General features: G+C 39.4%; 1 protein-coding gene across 13 annotated transcripts in view; it reads left to right on the top strand.

Moving 5' to 3' along the window:
* Positions 1–21,762, top strand: part of RYR3 (ryanodine receptor 3) — a 564,793-nt gene that overhangs the window by 358,205 nt on the left and 184,826 nt on the right. For 7 of the 13 annotated variants that reach the window (XM_075129717.1, XM_075129716.1, XM_048854638.2 and 4 more), the window contains exons 48-56: positions 59–279; positions 2,073–2,163; positions 3,751–3,891; positions 7,131–7,312; positions 9,841–9,919; positions 12,912–13,001; positions 14,525–14,671; positions 17,456–17,518; positions 21,549–21,624. In XM_075129717.1, the coding sequence (XP_074985818.1) occupies positions 59–279; positions 2,073–2,163; positions 3,751–3,891; positions 7,131–7,312; positions 9,841–9,919; positions 12,912–13,001; positions 14,525–14,671; positions 17,456–17,518; positions 21,549–21,624 (1,090 nt within the window). The remainder of the gene's footprint in view (positions 1–58; positions 280–2,072; positions 2,164–3,750; positions 3,892–7,130; positions 7,313–9,840; positions 9,920–12,911; positions 13,002–14,524; positions 14,672–17,455; positions 17,519–21,548; positions 21,625–21,762) is intronic. The other 6 variants (XM_075129723.1, XM_075129725.1, XM_075129722.1 and 3 more) reach the window with 1 other exon arrangement.

The following is a 21,762-nucleotide window of genomic DNA, read 5'->3' as shown; positions in this document are numbered from 1 at the left end:
TTACTTTACAATATGTAATTCCAGATGGGATTGACAATTATATGCTACTTTTATACAGGTATCCCTGAGCACCACAGAGGCAGCTCTTGCACTAAATAGATATATTTGCTCATCTGTGCTTCCATTACTAACAAGATGTGCTCCCCTCTTTTCCGGAACGGAGCATTATGCCTCTCTGATTGATTCAACACTTCACACAATATATAGACTATCCAAGGGACGGTCCCTTACAAAAGCACAAAGAGATACTATTGAAGAATGCTTGCTTGCTATATGCCAGTGAGTATGATACACATCTGTAAATTGCTTTCTTTTGTACTAGGTATTGAACTGAGCGTATACATTGTAATACAGTAATTTTCTTCTCTTTGTACCATATAGAATGGGAATGTAGTTTATTGTGAAATGCAGTAAATTATCTGAAAGTAAGATAAAAATATTCTAAGAAAGAAAAGATTAAACAGTTGGTTTTATACTTTTGAATCATGCTGCACACATGATTTGGCTTTGCTACAAACCACAGGGTTGTACAGAATAACTTAACTTTTTTATTATTATTTTGTTTTAAACCAAACCATTATTTAGCAGAAATATCTTCATAATTCTAATCAGACGTGATTTTTTTAAAAAAAATATTGGCTATGTAGCCTTGGTTATTCCCATTTATTCCTAGAGCTTCCTGGGCTCAAATATCATAAAATCTAAGTTTGATTCAGAAGTAATTTCTGCATTGTTCCTCCAGGTCCCCAAACCTTGGTCTTTGGGCACAGCTAGGGCTTCCTGCTCATTTGATTGTGGATGAAGCTTCTCAAACTAGCTTGAATTGTGTGTATTCAGGCTTTGTCTAGTACAATATAAAAATTGCCTTGATTCAATTAAAGTACATTTGTCAATATTAAATCCACTCACTTTTTCTCTTGTATTTTTAAGGTGGTTGTACTACATGACAGCAAACATATATCTCCCAATCTCAGAATCTGACCTTACTAGCAAAAATTAAAGTCAATGGTTCTAATATTTGGAAAATATAGTGCCAGTGGAGATCTCAAGAATGGTATATTTTCAGAACCACTGCCGCTTATGGTCTCAAATGCAGTGGAAATGTCACATTTCCATATCAAGAGATGAGAGGCAGAAAACTGGGATCCCACATGAGGAACTTTGCTAACCCTATACAACACAGAGCCTAGTCCTCACTCACCACTAAAACTAGTGGGAAAATTTGTGATATTTCAAAATATCACTAAAAATGATGAGGGGATGGGAAATTATACCACCTTTTCATTAACAATTTTCCTAGTTTTTTAACCAGCTTTGATCTCCATATTGGAACATGGAAGGGGGAGTTACATGCATAGTTTGGCAATAGCACTTGATTCATGCTGTACATGGATCCACAAAGCTAAAACTCTGAGGAGGGGTGAGAATCAGCAGGCCACATTTCTTTTCCCCAGGACCATTAGTAGAAGCTTATCTGTGCACTATGTACTTAAATGTAGGGGCTATGAAGTTTGCTCCTCATCCCTGTGATTTTTAAGGTACATTTTCCTGAGCTAATAGCCTGTTTCCTCAGGCTGTGAATTGATTTCTAAGATTTGGTCCATTGAAATTAAAGATGAAAAAGATATGTTAGATCATTTAGGCAATCTCCCTTCCAGTTTACGTTTGTTTCCGATAATTATAACACATTCCCCGGAGCAGTTTCAATCCATATGGCTTCCACCACTTTCACTGGAAAACTATTTCATATCCCTGTAGTCTCATACCTCACTCTTCTATTCATTTAGTTTAGCTTTTCCACTGTAACCAGTTGCACCCCCCTTGAAGGACTCTGAAAAATCCAGCTCTGTCTTTCGTGCTAGATTATGGCCAGACCCTACATAGTGCATAAGAGAGGGAGGGAGGAAGTAATATATCTTTCCACATTATATTCTCCCATGCATGGACCAAGCACAGTGAGATCCCCTGTTTTACTGACCACCTTCATTGAGTAACTTGAATTCCAGTTGGTATAGTAATTTCTTCGAAATATATGTATGTTATTAAACCATTAATTTCTTTTTAAATTACAGCCATTTACGTCCCTCTATGCTACAGCAGCTATTACGACGGCTAGTTTTTGATGTACCCTTACTTAATGAATACTGTAAAATGCCACTCAAGGTAAATATTGGTCTAATTATTACATGTGTATTCAACAGAAAATGTACTCCAGAATAACCTGTCATCACCATGGGTTTTGGGTTTTTTGGGAAGGGTGTTAACAACATTAAAAGAATCCTAACCTCTGTGAAGTTATTTGTATTATGATAAAATTGTATTAAATATAACAGACAAGTACATTGTCAAATGTTTCCCTTGTGAGAACAGTACAGTGTATGTTGGTTGTGTGACTTTGCTCAATAAACAGTCACATTTTCCATTGCTTATGTAAGTGTGATATTTGAAAGTAGTAGTTTAAATCTAGGTATTACTTCCCCTCCATAATTTTTTATGAGTCTGCATAGAATACATACACCAACAATGTGTTTGTTGGTTAAAGTGTGTGCATGTGATATAGAGAATAGGACTCAAAATATAGTGCTGTAGAAAAAATTATTTGACTTGAAGGAGCATTTTTGAGCTACCTACAATTGCAGGCCTTAATAATTTCCTTTCTCTCCCTACCACTAGAGAGTGAAACAATCACAAAACTAGTAAGTAGAACTTGTAAGTAGAAATCAGAAAATGCCAATTGAATAAAATTGACATGCACCAAGGGAACATGTCAATTTTGTCAAATCTTCTGTTGGGAACCAGGGAGCCTAGAAGCAAGGCTGCAGGGTTTCCAAGCGGCTCAGGGAGCTTCATCAGTTTGTTTAGAAAAATCAGCATGAACCATTGTTTTGATTATTTTTTTTTGTAAATGAAATTTCAGATTCCCACTTTGTAGAAACGTTTGAAATTTTTAAGGTTTTGTTCAGACATGTAGTATTTTTAATTTTTTTTTTAATTTCAGAATTTCCCATGCAATGGAACTTCTGGGTTTTGAGCAGACCTACTAATAAGTGCTTTAGATCAGGTTCTGATATAGCCGTTCCCGTAGAGGGCAGAACTAATCATGCATGCTAGCCTAACAGACAGTGTATTACATACTTTCAGTGCAATTGCTATTCCATGGATTGTTGCAAAGCTGATCAGAAGTGCCTAGTCATGGAAAATTATACATCCTGGCCAGTTTTGCAAAGTTTTCTGATGTCTTCTTTGAATTAAATTGAGACTACTAAATGTGTTTTGCTTGCAGTTGTTGAACTTATCTAAATAACCAGAAGTAAGATCCCTTTGTATTTAGATGAAAAAGAAGATCCCTTTGCCAAAATCCACCCTCATACAGTTCCTTTATTTTCCCTCTGAAATTTTATTTAATTAACCCCCTTTATATTTTATTATTTGGGCAATTTGCACACACTGTAACAAATCTAGGAACTATTTGTCACCTTGTTGCTCACCATAGCTATTCAGAACTTTACAGCAACTGCCAGAATAGACCTCAGATACTCCTGCTTCAAAAGAATAGGCACCAACTGCTCTAGCAAAAAGGTGGATTGCCATTAGATTAGAGCAGTAAAGTGTCTGTACCGCACACTTAAGTAGTTCTCATTCTTTCTAGTAGATGGCAGTGGTTCAATTCCTCACTAACCAATTTGTTCTAGTATTCATAAGAAATATTAACAGATTTTACATAATTGTATTTTCTTTTGATCTATATAGCTTCTAACAAATCATTATGAACAATTATGGAAATATTACTGCCTACCGTCTGGATTGGGGAGTTACGGAATTGCAGCAGAAGAAGAGTTACATTTAACTGAGAAACTTTTCTGGGGAATTTTTGATTCCCTCTCTCATAAGGTAACGATGGTCAATCACATCAAAGATTGTAATAGCCATAATAGCATAATTATAATGGTGGTGCGAACTACAAAAAAGTGTTTGTTTTAACTCTGCTTTCACTTAATACAGTAGATGTTGACAATGACTGCTTTTAACCAGATTAATATGCGATTGAATGCTTGATCACCCACCCTCTAAAATGAATGCTTAATCACTAAGGGCTCTATTCAGACAAGCATAGGCCTAGGGACATTTTAGCTTAGTATAGCATTAACCCTGCATTTAAGTAAATTTCTCTCCATCACAAACTCTTCCTCCTCTTATTATTATTTATTTATTTTTATCATAAACATTTACAAATATTTTATTGAGATTTTACAATAAAGCTACCTCTGGAAGATGCATACATGGTGTTGTCATTTATATAGTATAGAAAGGTGTATTATTGTGAAGGGGGGACAGAGTCCATTGCATATAGGAGGGCTCACAAGTTTACATATCAGGATGCAGAAGTCATAATGTGTATATGATTTAACAGGAGGTAATAGAATCTGCATAAAGCACTGACATAAACAACTAAACCCATGGTAAAATTGTATTGTTATTCCTATGTTTCCAGACAAAAAAAATGTGTTTCTGTAGTTTTGCTGGACACTGCATGACTCAGCTCCCAAACAGCCCCATTCTAGAAGGCAAACATTTTTCTGCATTGCATTTTCAAAGCATGGGCTCAAGGCTTTGGCACTCAACCTCTTCCATCTATGATTAGGGTAGAATGAGAAATGGTATCTCCCTGATATGAAGAGGACCACTCACAATGAGGGCATAATATTGGACTCATAGTAATCCAGGTTTTGCGATTGACCACAAAGTTTGACAAATTGGAAACCAAAGTAATCAGGCTACCTGTACTCTGCAGATGAGTTCCTGCAGTACAGTCTTGTTCTGTGGTAGTGTTGAGATATCCTGATAAGTCTCAGTGTTCCAGTGGAGACATCTAAAAGTTGGTAACCCAGCGGATTCTAGGATTAAAGTGTCTTCCAATTATTCACTCAGCTCTCCATTATGCTTTGTAAATGAGTGTGCTCAGATAACAATAGACTCAGTATATTAGGCTCTAAGGCCTTATTTACACTATTGATTTTAGTGATATTTCCCACCATTGCACTACCACCAGTGCAGCTCCACCAATGGTAGCAATGGCAGGAGAGCCTGATGTAGACGAGCTGCCAACATCTTCATCACTATGTCATCTTAACCTTGTTCCAAATAAGTCTAGATGACATGGTGATACAAACATTGATGCCCAATCTATGGTAGAGCCCCCCCCCCACACACACACCAATACTGTCATTAGTAGCAGTGCAAATATGACAGGTTTCAGAGTAACAGCCGTGTTAGTCTGTATTCGCAAAAAGAAAAAGGAGTACTTGTGGCACCTTAGAGACTAACCAATTTATTTGAGCATAAACTTGCCTTTTATTTAGACAATTTGTTTGCTGACCAGGTGTGTCCTTTATCTGCAGCTCCTTTGTGCTGCTAGTTCTTTCCTTCCTTTATCAATTAGGTAATTTGCATTTGCACAGACTCTTCCTGCTTTTGGATTTAAAGCCATTAGCAGCTCAGAGACTATCTTAAAAGGGACACAATCAACTTTCACCAGAGTTTTGATCACTTTTTAAACTTCTGCTTCCAAAACACACAGCAATCTAAAAAAGAAAACCCAACCTATTGTGGCTCCCTTTGGAGCCCTAATAGCATTTTAATTAAGTAGCATGGTATGTATGTAGCTCACGAAAGCTTATGCTCAAATAAATTGGTTAGTCGCTAAGATGCCACAGGTACTCCTTTTCTTAGTGCAAATATGGGAAATTTCTCTAAAATTGCCAGTGTACAGTGTCCTCCTTCATTCTTCTCAGTAAATAGACGTTTGTAGGTTTTAAATGTTGATGGTCTCCAACTACTTTGATGATGTAATTTACTGTGACCTAGCTCCCATTTATTTTCCAGTATATGACATAGAATTAGTCAAGTCTTTCAGGCAGAGCAAGCATGGGAAAATCTCTTTTTAGTACCTCAACTCCTGGGTTTCCCAAGGTGCCATCTACAATACAACCATGTCATATTGACAGTCAGAATTCTCCATGAATCTCAGAAAAGCTTTTCCTTAACTTTTTTTTAGCGTCCAAATGTCAACAGGAGTAATCATTCAAGTTCATAGCATTATATAGCACCGCTGTTTTTCATTACCGACACAATGAAAGGCCTTCCACTGCAGAAGGTTTACCGATAAGTTCCTAAATTTTCCTAAATGTAAGTTTTACCTAAATTCCATCCTCATTTGGTGCCTATGCCCTAATGGCGGGAAGGTGACCAACTTATAAGTAGGGGCCATGCCAGGCTGTCCTAACAAAAGATTACTATTAACAATGCCTAGCTCTTACATAGTGCTTTTCATCAGTAGATCTCAGAGCACTTTACAAAGGAAGTCAGTGTCATTACCCCCCTTATATGGGTGATGAAGCTGGGGCACAGAGATGTGAAGTGATTTGCTCAGGGTCACCTAGCAGGCCAGAGCTGGGAATAGAACCAAGATTTCCTGGGTCCTAATCCAGTGGTCTAGGTACTAGGCCACACTGCCTTAGAATAGGTAGCTAAAAGACACTACATGTATATCATATCAGTTTGCTGAGGGTAGGTTTCTTATATGGGAATTGTGAAGTGCTAGTTCTCTCTCTAATTTGTGCTAATTCAGCTCCAGCTGGTACAAGTTTGGAAATGTATGAAGTGCCTTTACTATGGCAGAAGTCCATTTCTTTTGACCTATGTGATTTAAGCAGAACAGTGTTTAGGAAGAGTGAAGAAGAGACGACAAAATACTACACATTTCCTATAGATTTTGGAAGTTCTATACATGTTAAAGCTATTTTTTGTGGATAGTCAAGTTTTACCTGAACAGGCTGACACATTCTGAAAATATTTGACGTTTGTTTGTAGGTCTTTCAGGTCCATCGACAATTTAAGGCTTGTGCATGTAAAAGGATTGTGTAACATTCAACATTTAGTTTGAAGAGAGCCTTAAACAATGCAACAGTTTCTGTGTAGGAGCATACACCTTTATGCTGGCATGAGTTTCTGCTGTGCGCTTGACTTTAAAATATTCTTCATTATTTGACTGCATCTTCTAGTTCTGCTCCATATGGCTGTCTTGCTTTCACTAACATTTTGCATGTTTTTCTATTGAACTTTCCAACCAGTTCCTATCTCTCCTGCAGAAGTATGATCCAGAGCTCTTCCGAATGGCCTTGCCTTGTCTAAGTGCTATAGCTGGGGCTTTGCCTCCAGATTATTTAGACACCAGAATTAGAGTAACTTTGAAAAAGCAGACTTCAGTGGATCCAGAGGGAAACTTTGATCCCAAACCTATCAACACAATCAAGTGAGTCATGGTAACCATACAGGTTTTTCAAATGTCTCTTGTGCCACTTATTGCCAATACCTTTCTTTTCCTTTTGTTGAAGAGAATTGACTGGCACATGGTTTCTTAAATGATACCAGTGCCCTCCATAACTAATTTGGGGAACCTTGCTCCCTCCTGTCAGGCATCAAATATGCCTCCTCTGCAACTTATATTTAGAATGTATATAGCACTTTACATGCCCAAAAGTGCTCTGTAAACACTAAATAAGTCTCCCAATAAACTTGTGAAGTAGGGGCTAGATTCACAATGGGATGTAGCTGCCTAATTGCGTCTTTAGGTACCAAAGTCCAACATTTAAATGCCACTGACATTCTCAAAACCATTGCTCAGCTGCTGAGTAGTCCCATAGGTGCCTACATTCCCTAGGCACCTAGGTTTCTGCCAGTGGGCATGTGCAAAACTGCCTAAACCTACTTGCACTAACCTGCTTGGACCCCTAGCTCACACCTCAGCTTCAGCAGGATTCTTAAAACTAGGTGTTCCTCCCCCATCTCAGTTGTGGGGGCGGATCTGGTAGGTGTGCTCTGAGCATGCCTAACCTTCACAAAAGTTAGGTAGGGATGAAAATTTTGAGGTTTCCTGGTATCCCAAGAGAGTCCCCTAACCACTACCTATAGCCTCCTCTGGGCTGCGTCTCTGTGTCTCCTGTTGAAGCTGTTCCACTTTGTATAAATAATTAAATATTCATTGGGTTAAAGTGTGTATGAGAGAGAGATTGACTATAGCCCAGTGGTTAGGGCACTCACCTGGAATATGGGAGAGCCAGGTTTGAATTCCCACTCTGCCTGATTTGGAATAGGGACTTGAGTGAAGGTTACCCATATTCCAGGGGAGTCCCCAACCCCCCAGGCTACTGGCTTTTCTGGAGCAGGTCTCTCTTAATTGCTCATCTCAGAGTGTTCCACTTTATTAAAGTGTTAAATATTTCTTGGAGCAGAGACTTAAACCTGACTCTCTCACATCCCAGCTAAGGGTGCTAACCAGCATGCTGTAGAGTCAGTCTCTCACTTTTTTCATTCTCTCTTGCTCTCAGACCTAAGGACAGGTTAATTAACAAAGAGGAATAGCTTCAACAAGTGAGACTGTGAGAGCCCTACCCTAGGATGGGCAGGGATGGTGTCCCTAGCCTCTATTTTCCAGACGCTGGAAATAGGCAACAGGGAATGGATCACTTGATGATTACCTGTTCTGTTCATTCCTCTGAAGTACATGGTATTAGCCATTGTCGGAAGAGTGGATACTGGGCTAGATGGACCTTTGGTCTGACCCAGTATGGCTGTTCATATGGTCTTAGGATACCCAATAACTGGTGGTTAGGGCTCCATCCTGGGAGGGTGGAGATCTGGGTTCAAGTCCTTGCTCCAAATCAGACTGGGGGCGGGGGAGGAGGAGGCAGGTGTTGAAAAACAGGTTGTCCAAATCCCAGGTGAGTGTCTTAACCACTGGATTGTTGGCTATAATTGCAAGTGAAGAGGGGGTGTCTGTCTCTTGGTTATTTTTCAAAAGAAAGGACTGCCCTTCCTCAGATTAATGAGAGTTAAATGCCTAAACACCTTTATGGCCCTTCCCCTTTTCTCTGCATTTTACTCCTGGCTAGCTCAGGCAGCTCCCTGCTTAGCTTGCTGGCTTCTGTAAATCTCCTTCTTAGGTTCCTAACTCTTCCCATACAGTGATGGAGAGCCTGGGCACCTAACTCAGGGCTATGAATTCCACTGGGCAGCAGGGCACCTGGGAGTGAGGTGTTACAACGCCAAAGTCTTCTTTATGAATCTAGTCATTGAGTACGAAAGCCAAATCCAAATACTCTGATTATATACTTAGATAATACTCTTTTGTTTCTCTCATGATTTAGAGGGGTGAACTATGGTTGAGATGGCTCAAGGCTGCTAAAATCTCACAGGCCAACGTTGCTATAAGTCTATGCCAGGTTATGACAAAATCTTCACTCTGTGTGTGAATTTGTCCTGTGTAATTATAAGTCTCAGCTGTCAAAGTAAATAAGTTGACTTATATAGATAATGATTTAATAGAGAAGTATGGTGTTCCTAGTAATACTGTTGCATTCTCAAAAATACGTTTCTAGTCATTTTTATGCAGGAACCGAACATTATTATTGGGTCATTAAAAATTAACATTTTTTTCCTCCTCGGGGAACACATCAAAACATTCATCCGAGTAGTACATGTAGTAAGAACAACAAAGAATAAAAGAAAAATCTTTTGGACATGGCTTAGCAGGTGTATTTCCTATTACTACAGTTCTTAAATGCTCCAGTGTTCATGCTTTTGAAGAAACTCAGTAATGTCACTATAACACTGGTTTTGGTTTGAGTTATTCCTTGTAAATGGAAATGTAATTATAAAGCATGATTACTTGTTTACCTCTTGAGATGAAACATTTTGACTGTTGGTGTCTCTTATGCCATTTATTTATATGTCTGGTTGGACTAAGATATGGTTAAATGACCGTGCTCTCTTTGTTTGTAGCCTTACTCTTCCTGAAAAATTGGAGTATATTGTTAGCAAGTATGCTGAACATTCTCATGACAAATGGGCCTGTGACAAGGTAGGGATTATTATAAAACTGACAATTGTCAGAAAAGGACAATTAAAGAGCATTGAGGTTTGAATACTGGAAATTTATCCAATTTGTTAAAGTGATAGGCTTGCCCCATTCATTAAGTGTGCATTATACCAGAGCAGCACTTTCCTGGAGTGTCTACAGAGGTTGGTGGAAGTTATTTTTTACATTAATCTGAGAATTGCATTTTTAAAACAGTGTCTGGGGGGAAAAATTGTGTGTGTAGCTCATGAAAGCTTATGCTCAGATAAATTGGTTAGTCTCTAAGGTGCCACAAGTACTCCTTTTCTTTTTGCGAATACAGACTAACACGGTTGTTACTCTGAAACCTTACAGGGAGCTGCAATTGTGGCATGAAATGTACGCAAATACCTTTCAGAGTTTTCCTGAAGCTGTCATCTGGGATTTCAGATTCCAATGTCTTTTTAATGTTCATTTGGGCAAAAATAAAGCTTAATCGGGTTCCTGGATTTTCCATGAAATTACGTTAAATTTGTTAATATTATAGGAGATAAGTAACAAGTTCAGCCCTTTGTTTCCTAGTCCGAATTTCAAACCTCTCATTCTGGCATGGAAAGAAATTGGAAAAACTGAGAGTCTTTTAAACAAGTCTGGCCACATGCACATGTGTGTGCACACACACACACTTCATTAAATATAATAAATAGTGGTTAAGAGTGCATAAGGAAAAAGCTCTTAAAAGCAAGAAAATAAGTTTTCCTTCTTTTAACTTTCCTTAACAGCCACAATCACAATAATCGCTCTCACTGACAGACTCTGTACCTCTTAGAAACTCACTTGCGTCTACAACAGGTAAAGAAAGACAATCATCTAACTTGAACTAAAATGCAAAAATTTTTCCTCCACATTCTCTGCCCTGTCTTCTCCCTTTGTTGCCCCGCAGCATGGGGGAGATCAGAAGGTCATGCCTTCCCTTCACTAATTCTCTCTTCTCCCAGTCCTCCCAAGCTCATGGAACTTGCTTTTCCAGCCTAAAAGTTTTGCTGGTCTGATATACCACCTTTGGTTCATCAGACTGGGACTTCTGTATCAGCCAACCGCAGGTGTTGCACTCATTGGTGCCTCAGGAGTGGAGTGGCAGCTTGTTTACTGAGACATCTCTCCCATCTCCTGATATGCTGGGTGAGGGCAAGGTGGGGTGCGGAAAGACTTCCCACTGAATCTGTCTAAGGAGCTTCTCAGACAGCTTTCTCTTGCACCATTTGTTATATGGAATGGAGTTGCCAGCCTTGTGTGGCATCATTCAGTTTAGCAAAGGGATAGCATCTGTGTTCAGAGGCTTGCAACTGAATGCTACTGGATAAAAAAAAAGGTGTGGGGGGGTTGTAGTTTGGATGACAGGGATTTTTAGGTGTAAAAGTGTTATAAAAAGTGAGATAGCTCTGCTCATTTAGAAAGTAGGGGAGTAGTAGAAAGAACTGGTGTGGGTCTGTGTCTGCTACAGTTTAGAGGGGTTTTTAAATAGGGAACTACTAACTGTTTAAAGACCATGAGAAATCTTGTAAGTCTGAAATTTAGGTCTACTACCTTAGTCCAGTATCGGGGGTAGCCGTGTAGTCTGTATCCACAAAAACAACAAGGAGTCCGGTGGCACCTTAAAGAGTAAGAGATTTAGTCCTGATTCACATGCCTGCAACTCTTGAGAGGATTGATGTTTACAAAAGCCTGCACTCATGTTGAGTGTTTGAGTGAATGATGTTTGCATGCAGAGGGGATGGAGTAAGTGGTCTGGTGCCTACACTTATGTAGTCCAGCATTCTATATTTGTTGGTTGATAGCCTAGCTGAGATTTTAATGTTTTTATGGTTTCAGAGTAACAGCCGTGTTAGTCTGTATTCACAAAAAGAAAAGGAGTACTTGTGGCACCTTAGAGACTAACCAATTTAATGTAATTAGTCTCTAAGGTGCCACAAGTACTCCTTTTCTTTTTGCGAATACAGACTAACACAGCTGTTACTCTGAAAGCTGTCATTATGCAAGGCACTGCATTTAGCCGTATGGAGTGGTAATGTTTTTATGTTAACACTTTATTTTAGGACTGGTTTTTTTTCTCTGTCACAGGAGAGTTGAAAAATAATGCCCTATAATTTAAGGGAAGTAGGATGGGGTTATATTTTGGGCCTGCCAATCTTCACAGTATCTCTGTTAACACTTTCTTCAGTTTCTGTTTATCTAACTCTGCCCACCTCTGACTTTCTTTGAAGCATTAGAATTGCAACTAGTTCTCCGCCAGTTATTCCCATAAGTACTGATAGTAAATAGCCTCAGGATAATGAACACATATGAAATGAAATCACCCATTTATTTCAGAATCAAAAGTTAACTAGTCTTTAAAAAGACACTAGGTTGATCTTAGAAGAATGAAGAATAAGTAGCAGGAATGAAACTACTGTTGTTTCATTTGAACATTCCACTAAAGGAATACAGCTCTATCTTTTTTAATAAATGAGAATAAGAGTCACACAAACTTTGATAATAGCTTTTTTTCTGGGCCTATTTGTAAAAAGGAAAAGAGGGCATCAAAATCTATTTTATATTTAGTCGGTAAAAAATCTGAAGAAATTATCTCAAAATTTCTTTCATTGTTATCTGCTTATATATAAAAAAAGCAGTAAGAGAGGGAAGCAGAATTTAAACAGCTATACATCATAAAAGTCTTAGGGATAAATGGAGAACAATAACCAAGAATAAAAACCACTTTATGGTCAAAATAACCAGCCATTACACAAGGAAAATATCTGAAGTCTGTGTTTTAGGGGGTCTGCCTGCAAAATATAGAAGGGACAGTATTTTGGGAATCCCTGGGTAGAGACATTTTCCAGGTGTGATGCACAACTGCTGTTTAGGTAGATATGCAGTACTGTATGTCACATATTAAAATGACTAGTTCATTTACGATTGTTCATTTACATTATTCATATAAGAAAAAAGTTTAAAGTATATTTTATGTTTTCAGAGTAATAGTGGATGGAAATATGGTGTTTCACTGGATGAAAATATGAAGACACATCCGTTAATAAGGCCTTTCAAAACATTAACTGAAAAGGTAATGAAGGAAAGCTTATAGTTCTTTTTAGCATAAATCAGCATGGTACTAGCACAATTTTCATTAATCCTTTTTAACAAGCACATGAAATAGAGAGAAGAGGTGGGGAGAGCCAAATCCTATTGTATTTCAGTTAATGACAAGAACTGTAGTTTAGATCAACCATTTGCTTTGTAATCTATGCAGGAAGTCTGGATTTGATTCCCAGTCTCTCTCTCTCTCTCTCATCCTGTAGAGCAACTGATGCTGGGAGTATTGTGGATGTAATGCTCTCAGCCCTTTGTGGAGGAGAGAACCCTTTTTATCCTTCCTGTGGCTGAGATAAAGGTATGAGTGAAGATCTTTGAATAGAGATCTCTCCTCAGCCAAGGCAGATCACTTCTCTGCTGAAGGTGTGGAGGATAGAAGGGGAAACTCCCTCTGCGGTAAAACATTTCTAACATTGTTTGTAGGTGAATTGTTTCTTGACCAGGAATGAGAATCTTCTAGTGGGTAGGGCAGCAGCTGAAGTCAGGACTGCTGGTTTCTATTGCATGCTCTTCTAGTGACTGCCTGTGTGACTTTGGACAAGTCACTTAAAGTTACCCTCTCTTTACCTCATTTGTCCCATTTGAGAAATGGGGACAGCTACATTCACATGGATGCTGAAGACTTAATTAGCTGAGATTTGTAAAGTATTTTGAGATCCTTGGACACAATGCACCATAGAACTCCAAGGCATTATTATTATTATTATTTGCATTATAATTAAAGTATTTTAATATTTGTTATTCTGAGATAATTTATCTTTCTCATTTGAAGAGAGGATATTTAATCACTTCTTACACAATGTGTTTACTTTATAAACATGCCATATCCTGTAGTTATTAATATATGGTAACTACTTCTAAGAGTTGGATAATGAAACATTCAAATTTTCTTTATGTCATAACGTTTTAAGACAAAAGACCTTTACTTCTCATAAAACCAGCAAGATACATTCCCTGCCAATAAAATTTAGTGGTGTTCATATTTGCATCAAGGGGAGAATAGACCATTATGTTTTATGTTGATACAATCTGTGACTCAAACGGTGGTGGAAGAAGGGACTCTTGTGCTGACAAACTCAAATGTGCACCATGTAGAGATTTCATTGCAATAATAGCATCTTGGATTGGTGAATATTTTGTGGTAGAAGTACAGTACTCTACATTTTCCTGTTTGGTCAGAAAGACCAGTAAATAGTTTGCAAGCAGCTGCAAATGCTGCTTCAACGTTCACTTGTATGCTGTGCTTAGTTTCTAATGCATTGTACTGTGTCCTAGTAATAAGTGTCCCAAGAGAAAGAAGTAAGCAATATGACTATTTCTAAAACTACTTGAAATAAAGAGCCAAATCCTATCCTCAGTTGTACCTGTACAACATATATTGATTTTAATTGGGCTTTCCCAGGTGTAATTGAGGGCAGAATATTTCTCCATAGGCTTTTGCTAGTTGCTTGTGAAACACTATATAATTATCCACTCATTTGTTTTTCTTTAAAGGAAAAGGAAATTTATCGTTGGCCTGCCAGAGAATCGCTTAAAACCATGTTAGCCATGGGATGGAGTCTAGAAAGGACCAAGGAAGGAGAAGCAATGGTACAGCAGCGTGAAAATGAAAAGCTCCGCAGCATATCACAGCCTAGCCAAGTAAGGCAAAACTGCTTAAAACCACAGAAATTGATCAATTCACTTGTTTACAGAGAATTGACCCTAAAATTGTATCGTTTAAAAAGAAACTGCCACACTTAGCTTATTAGTATTGCTGTCATTTTTGGTACTGTAGCAGCTCCTAGAGGCCTCAGGTGAGATCAGAGACCCAATGCTGTAAAAACACATAGTATCTCATGAAACAGTGTCTTGATAAATTTTATATCATGTCTTGGTGGGGTGTTCTCGGAAATAAAGTTATTTTTAAAAGATTGGGGAAGCTGGGGTAAAACTGTTATTACAAGGTAATGGAGCTTTCATATATGGAGGCTTGTAGTAGGTGATAAGGAAGTGGGATTAGAAGTGACTAGTATGGTTCTGTTTGCTGAAACCTAATTAGTTACACATTAAAACAACTACTGTAGATATTATTTGCAGTCACATAGTGATAGATGTCTTATAATTGCAAATAACAATTATAACTAAAATGTGTTGATAGGGCTGACCAAAATAAAAAAGATAAGCGTGACAGGCATAAGGAGGGTTTTTATGGCTCTGAAGCATTCTATCCCAGCTTCCCTAATAAACTGAGGTGGCATCAACCTACTCACTGGGACAACAGAGTTGTAGGTGAAGGTAGGATCCAGAGAAGTTCCTTGCATGGCTCAGAAAACTTGAAAGACAGCACCTGAATCTCTTTGGAAACTGATTCCCTATAACAAAGGCAGGTGGGCTGCACTGCTAAATGAAAGATAAGCCTATAAAGAGAAGGCAGTCTCTGAAGAAAGAATGCCCTCAGAAACAAGCTCCCTCCATCTCCTCTTGAATCTAGTTGGAAAGACTTGGGAATCAAGCCTTTTTTATATTCAGCCTAGAGGCACTAGGTGGGGTATTTGAAAGCTTTTGTTTAATATTAATGAAACCTAATGATTGAGATCTCTCTGAGAGGTTTTTTTTCCCTCTTGTTTAAGCAAAAGGGCCTCTAGTACTTTGTGGTAGGGAACTGGAAATGGGCCATGACCATGTTAAATACATGAATATTGAAGTCTAATCCCTTTATTTTGTAGATCTTTGTGCTATCTTGTTTTAGCAGTTACATCCCACTTTTTCCATCCGTGGAGGGTGAGAGTCCCAGTTGGCCAGTTTGTATTCCACCCTGATCCCGTGGCCTGCCAGGGATATTAGTTGGCAGCTCCTTCACGGAGCATCCCCTGCCCCCATCTCTTGCCCCTTTTTCAGTGTGAGGGACACCCTGGCACACATTTACATCGATTGCGCCAGGTTTCAGCCCCTTTTCTGGCTCCTCCAGAACCTTCTCCTCAGATTCTGGCTGCACTTCTCCCCTCAGTTCCTGATATTTGCACATCTCATCCATGGGTCCATGAAGTCATGAGACCTCCTCGTCAGCCTCCTCCACTGGCACTGGTCAAGGTGGCCGTCCACCATACCAGGAGGAGGATGCTGGATGGGGAGGTGCTCTGTGACTGTGGATCCTATTTGCACTCCTCCCTTCACTCACATATCCGTGCAGAGTTCCTCTGAGCCACACCTACTGGCTCTCTGGATGCTTTCAAGGAAAAGTGGGTGTTGTTCGGGGTTCTCTGCTCAGTGTCCCCCTCTGGCTCCCTACTTTTGCCCCGTGACTTTCACTCCCTTCCCTGTTTTATATCAGTTGTCCCCCAAAATTACTTGGTATCTGTGGGGAGGGACCTTTAGCTGTGGGTAGACTTGTGCCCTCCCATCCCCAGATTCCCAATCGGTACATCTCACTTTTTCCTTAAATATGGTTTTTATTGTATTTTCTATATACTTTTTTATAGAACTGATAGATGCCTGTCTGTATACAGCAGAATTGTCTGCCATCAAATTTGGTGTACATTTCTCAAATAAAGAACCTAAGAAATTAATCTCCAAAAGCTTATTTCACTTGCTGGTGTGAATCTCGAGCTCAATGGTGACCTGGATTAGTGAGAAGCCTTGAATATATTTTCTTCGCCTCTGCCCGGGTACATACTCACACTGTGTGGGGTGTGTCACAGAGTGGCAGTGTCACACATACAATTGAACATGCTCAGAAGCTTACAGAGGCAAATTCATAAGGATCCTGCATCTGTATCATTGAAGCCAGTGGAAATTTTTTCATTGACTGGTCAGTGGGACAAGACGAGGCCCAAGGAGATAGGTTATCTGTTTGTTGCAGCTAATCACCCTCTGATAGCCTTATCATGTAATGTGCATATGTATTTTAAACGTCCTGCTAGAACTATTACAAGAAGAACAAGTTCTCTCTGAAAAAGTCTGTTTACATTTTACATAAATCCATATTATCACCTTTAATTGCATTTTTGAAAATACACAATTTACATTACCAGCACTAGATAACATCACATAAATAGAAAACTGTTTCAAACAGCCATGTAAATAAGGGTATGAGCATGTAAAGAAAAATGGACACAATTCAGCAGATCGTTTAAGCATATGAGTAGTACCATTGATTTCAGAGTGACTGTTCACATGCTTAACCATAATCATGTTCTTAATTGGTTTGCTGTATTGGGGCCTGATGAACAAAATGAGCATGTAAAGAATAAATATAAGTGTATTATAGCCTCTGTTGTTGGTTAAACATCCATGGTATGTTCATCTCTGTACAAGACACAAAGGCAAACATGATTCTTACTCAAAGGGCTTCAGAAATCTAAATAGTTTAATTCTATTTTTGTTGACAATAGAAATGAAGTAAATAGTTTAAAAACATCAATAACTCTTCCATTATATTTCCAGGGAAATGGATACAGCCCAACACCACTTGATCTTTCTAATGTTGTACTCTCTAGGGAGCTCCAGGTGTGTATTAATATTTTCAGTGTATTCTGCGGAAAAAAGTATGAAGTGACCTATCAACATGTAGGGTCACATCTTCAAAGGAATGTGTAATTGGTGTGCCTACAAAAACCTGCATGTATGTGATTGCAAATGTGTATCTGTGTGTACACTTACCCATTTTATGCACATGTGTGGGGTTTTATGGGTACATGTACATGTCTGTGAGTATACTTGTTGCACCCTCCTATACAAATAGGTAGATACTGCATTTGTTCTCAATTTTGCAGGGTCAGTTAACATGAGTTCAAAATGAGACGTCTACTGTTTGTTCTGTTGATGGTGTTTCATGTGCTAGCTGGTATTGTCTGGCCTTCTAGAAAATAGTGCAATGTAAAGCCCATAAGGGGACTGCAGGCAAAGCATTTTCAGTAACTGCCCCACATCTTAGGAACCTGTCTCTTGCCTTGGTTCTAAAGCGAGTAAATTAATATTCCAAGCATGTTCCAAAGCCCATGTATTTTCCCAGGCATTTAATAAGAGAGTGAGATATGATGGAGGTATGCCTTACAGAGGTTGCATTATTACTCCAAACAAGTTTACTCGGGGAAAGACAGCCTATATGGCATTGCTTTTCTATGTTTTTTTTTTTAAGTACATGCACCCAGATCATTGAAAGGGTCATTTTTACAAAACTAAACAAATAATGCAGTTCTGAATCAGAATGAAAATAAACAACTATTTAAAACAAATAAATGTTTTATCTCCGATAGAGCCTGTGCCTTCTCTCACACTCCCCAACCTGGATCAGACCATGGTGGGGTGTTGGCCTTCTCCTCTCCCAGTCCTGCTGCTTCTGACCCTCTTTCCCTCCCTTTTCCCACTCTTTCTTCTCTTTCAAACGGTATTGCTTCTCACTCTTCTCCTTTCCCCCTCCATGATGCTGACATCTACCATCCACCCAGTTCTTCCCGATCCATCCTCCTCATTCTGATTTTGACTCCTGGGTCTCTCTCTTCCTCTTCTCACAATCTCCGACACTCACCCTTGGTGACTTCATCTTCCATTTTGATGACCCATCCAACCCCTTAGCTGCAGGTTCCCTCACCTCTTTGAACTGCAGCTCTGGTTCAACTCTCCCACTCACCAAAAGACACTTAACTTGATCTTCACCAAGCACTAATCTCTCTCTGATCTCTCTGTTGATGAGTTCCTCCTCTGTGACCATCACCTGATCTCTTTCAGCATCACCTTTCAGTCCCCTCCCTGCTCCATGACTCCAGTCCATCAGTATTGATGACTTCTCATCTGCTCAGCTCTCTCCTCCCTGTTTTATTTTCCCTTCCTTCCATTGATATGGTGGTTGATTCTCTCCATGCTTTGCTCTCCTTCACCCTTGACTTTTTGGTCCCGCTCTCCTATTGCCAGGTCTGCCTTACTAATACCCATTCCTGACTTACGCCCAACATCTGCTTCCTGAGCTCCTGTTCTCCTGTTGTGGAGCTGTAACCCATTCCTGCTTGGTGTCCTCTTCTAGTGGCGCCTGGTACAGCTAGAGATTGATGAACAGTCTTAGCTCAGAGGCATGTGGCTTTCAGCTCATGCAGTAGTGGCTGATGAATTTAGCTTCAGAGGTCCCAAGTTTGATCCTGGCCACTGCCAACCAGGGTCTGTCAGCGTCACAGAGCATATCTGGCAGAAATCCCATGGACTGCTGATGTCTTCCATTACAAATCTGTTCTTTCTTGTTTGGTTCTGTCATCTTCCTAGCTAAACAACTCTGCTCTTCCAACTTAATGGAATCCCATGTCCTCAATCCCAGCCCCCGCTCTCCCAGAACTCCACCTATGTGGGTGCTCTGGAATCACAAGTTAACTCTCCCAGGACACATGATAGATGTAACACACAACACACGCAGAATTCTCTTTACTTAACAGCACAAGAGATGTATAGAACATTTAGAAAACAACAAACACTGGCATCAATACCATTCCTTTCATCCTGGCTCACCCTTCCCTTGGGAGTCCACGGGGGACCATCTGAGTTCAGGTAAGCAGGGTTACCTCCAGCCTCTTCAGGCTCCTGTAGCAACCTCCCTCCACTTGAGCTGGTGAAAATTGGCCTTTTATAACCTTTTTAAAACCTTTGTCAGGTCACTCCTGGAATCAGACTCCTCAGGTGATCACAGATCCACACAGGACCTCATTGCTAGTTGCCTCTCCCCTGACAAACCAGTTCTCCTGAGTGGGAGCCAGCTTATTTTCTAGGGTGTTTATATTTGAATAGAAGATCATCCCATTTAACAATCCTCTATTGTCAGCCCTGTATTTCAGTCCCAACATGGAGGTAAAAAGACAACAGACAAGGCAATTGGCTCCCATAATCAAAATGGAGTTTGCAGTCTGATGAAGATACATGCAGAGAGTTCATGATATCAAACAACATTCAGAAGTTGTGGAGACAAATTCCAAAATCATCACAGCTTCCATGACTTTCCTCTCCTGGTTCTCCTTCTAACTCCCTCCTCACTCCTTCAGCTTGTTCTTCTGGCAATCCTCCTCATTCTTCATCCAACTTTTCGGTGGGTATTATAGGATTCTGTCCTTTGTCCCTTTCTCTTCTCTCTCTACACCTTATCTCTGGGTAATCTTATTCACAGACACAAATTCAACTACCATCTCTGTGCTGAATACTCACAGATCTACATCTTTAATCTAGGTGTGTCTCCATCTGCCCAAGCTAAAATCTCAGCTGACTTCTCCTTGTGGCTGTCGAGCCATCAACTGAACCTCAACATGGCTAAGACAGATCTCTTAATCTTTCCCCCAAAACCCTCTTCTTTCTTAGTCACTGTGGATAGCACCACCATCTTGCCTATCACTCAGGCCTCTAACCTGGGTATTATCTTTAAATTTGACATCTTCGAAGGTCCCCACATCCAGGTTGTGTCTACAGCTTGCCGATTCTTTCTTCGTGACATCTCTAAGATATGGCCTTTCCTATCCATTCACGCAGCTGTAATTGTTGTTGGGGTTCTCATCATCGCATGTCTTGCTTACTGGAACATCGTTTTCTGAGGCCTTGACAAATGCAGTATTATGCCAATCTATCCACTCAGAACACTGCTTAAAAGATCATTTTCTTAGCTCATTGCTTTGATCATGTCATCCCTCTCTTTGCACCATCTGCTAGCTCCCCTTTCTCTTTTGCATCAAACATAAGCTTCTTGTCTTCACAGTCTATCCCCATCCTATGTATCACCTCTCATTCACTATCAAGATGTCAACTCTCACCTCTGACTGGCCAGTGAGGCCAACCTCTATAATCCATTTGTTAAATTTTCAAACAATTACTTTTGTGTTTTCTCCCATGCTGCCCCACATGCTTAGGATGAGCTCTCTATAAACATCTACAAAGCTACCTCATTATCCTCCTTTGGATTCCCCCTTAAAACTCTCATTTGCCATGATGCTTACAATAACTGTACAACATTTAGGCTGCTGATGTGCTGAAACCATTGTCTGTCATGCTGACCAATATTGTTTTATTGTTTCCTTGTACTCCCCCATCTGTCTATTTGCACCTGTTGTCTTTTATCTTATACTCGAGCTTTTTGGAACAGAGATTGTATTTTTTCTGTGTTTGCACAGCACCTAAAACAAAGGGGGGCTTGTCCATGACCAGGGTTTCTAGGTATTCCGATAATATACATAATAATAATAATAACAATAACAATTATTAGTAGTAGTATTATTGGTAAACATAATGATTTTAAACATTCACTGATTTATGCTAGAAAACATCTCTGGATCTGAACTTTCATTCAATTATTGTTGTTGTTCTGAGTCAGACCCAGATAACGTCTCTATTGAGGCTAATGCTTAGTATAAACACCAAATTAATTAATTAATGAAATAAAATTGTTGATATCCTGTCTACAATGTTTCTGTATTTCAGCTCAGTTTTTAAAGTATATTTATGTGTAATAGTGTTAGCTGAATTTTTATTCTATCACCTTTTAATTTTGGATTGCCTTTTCTTTGTGGCGATGTAGGGAATGGTTGAGGTAGTAGCAGAAAACTATCATAATATTTGGGCCAGAAAGAAGAAAATGGAATTGGAGAGCAAAGGTAAGAATAGAATCTGGTGAACCACAAATGAAATGAGGGAGGGGGAAGAGTCTGAAAGAACAGAAGACAGCATACGACAATGCAAATTATGTAGTTCCCTTTATATTTGAAAAATAACATTACAATAGAAAAATTTAC

Source organism: Caretta caretta, chromosome 6, assembly GCF_965140235.1.
Source record: "Caretta caretta isolate rCarCar2 chromosome 6, rCarCar1.hap1, whole genome shotgun sequence".
Taxonomy (NCBI): domain Eukaryota; kingdom Metazoa; phylum Chordata; order Testudines; family Cheloniidae; genus Caretta; species Caretta caretta.
This window is presented reverse-complemented; position numbering and strand designations above follow the sequence as displayed.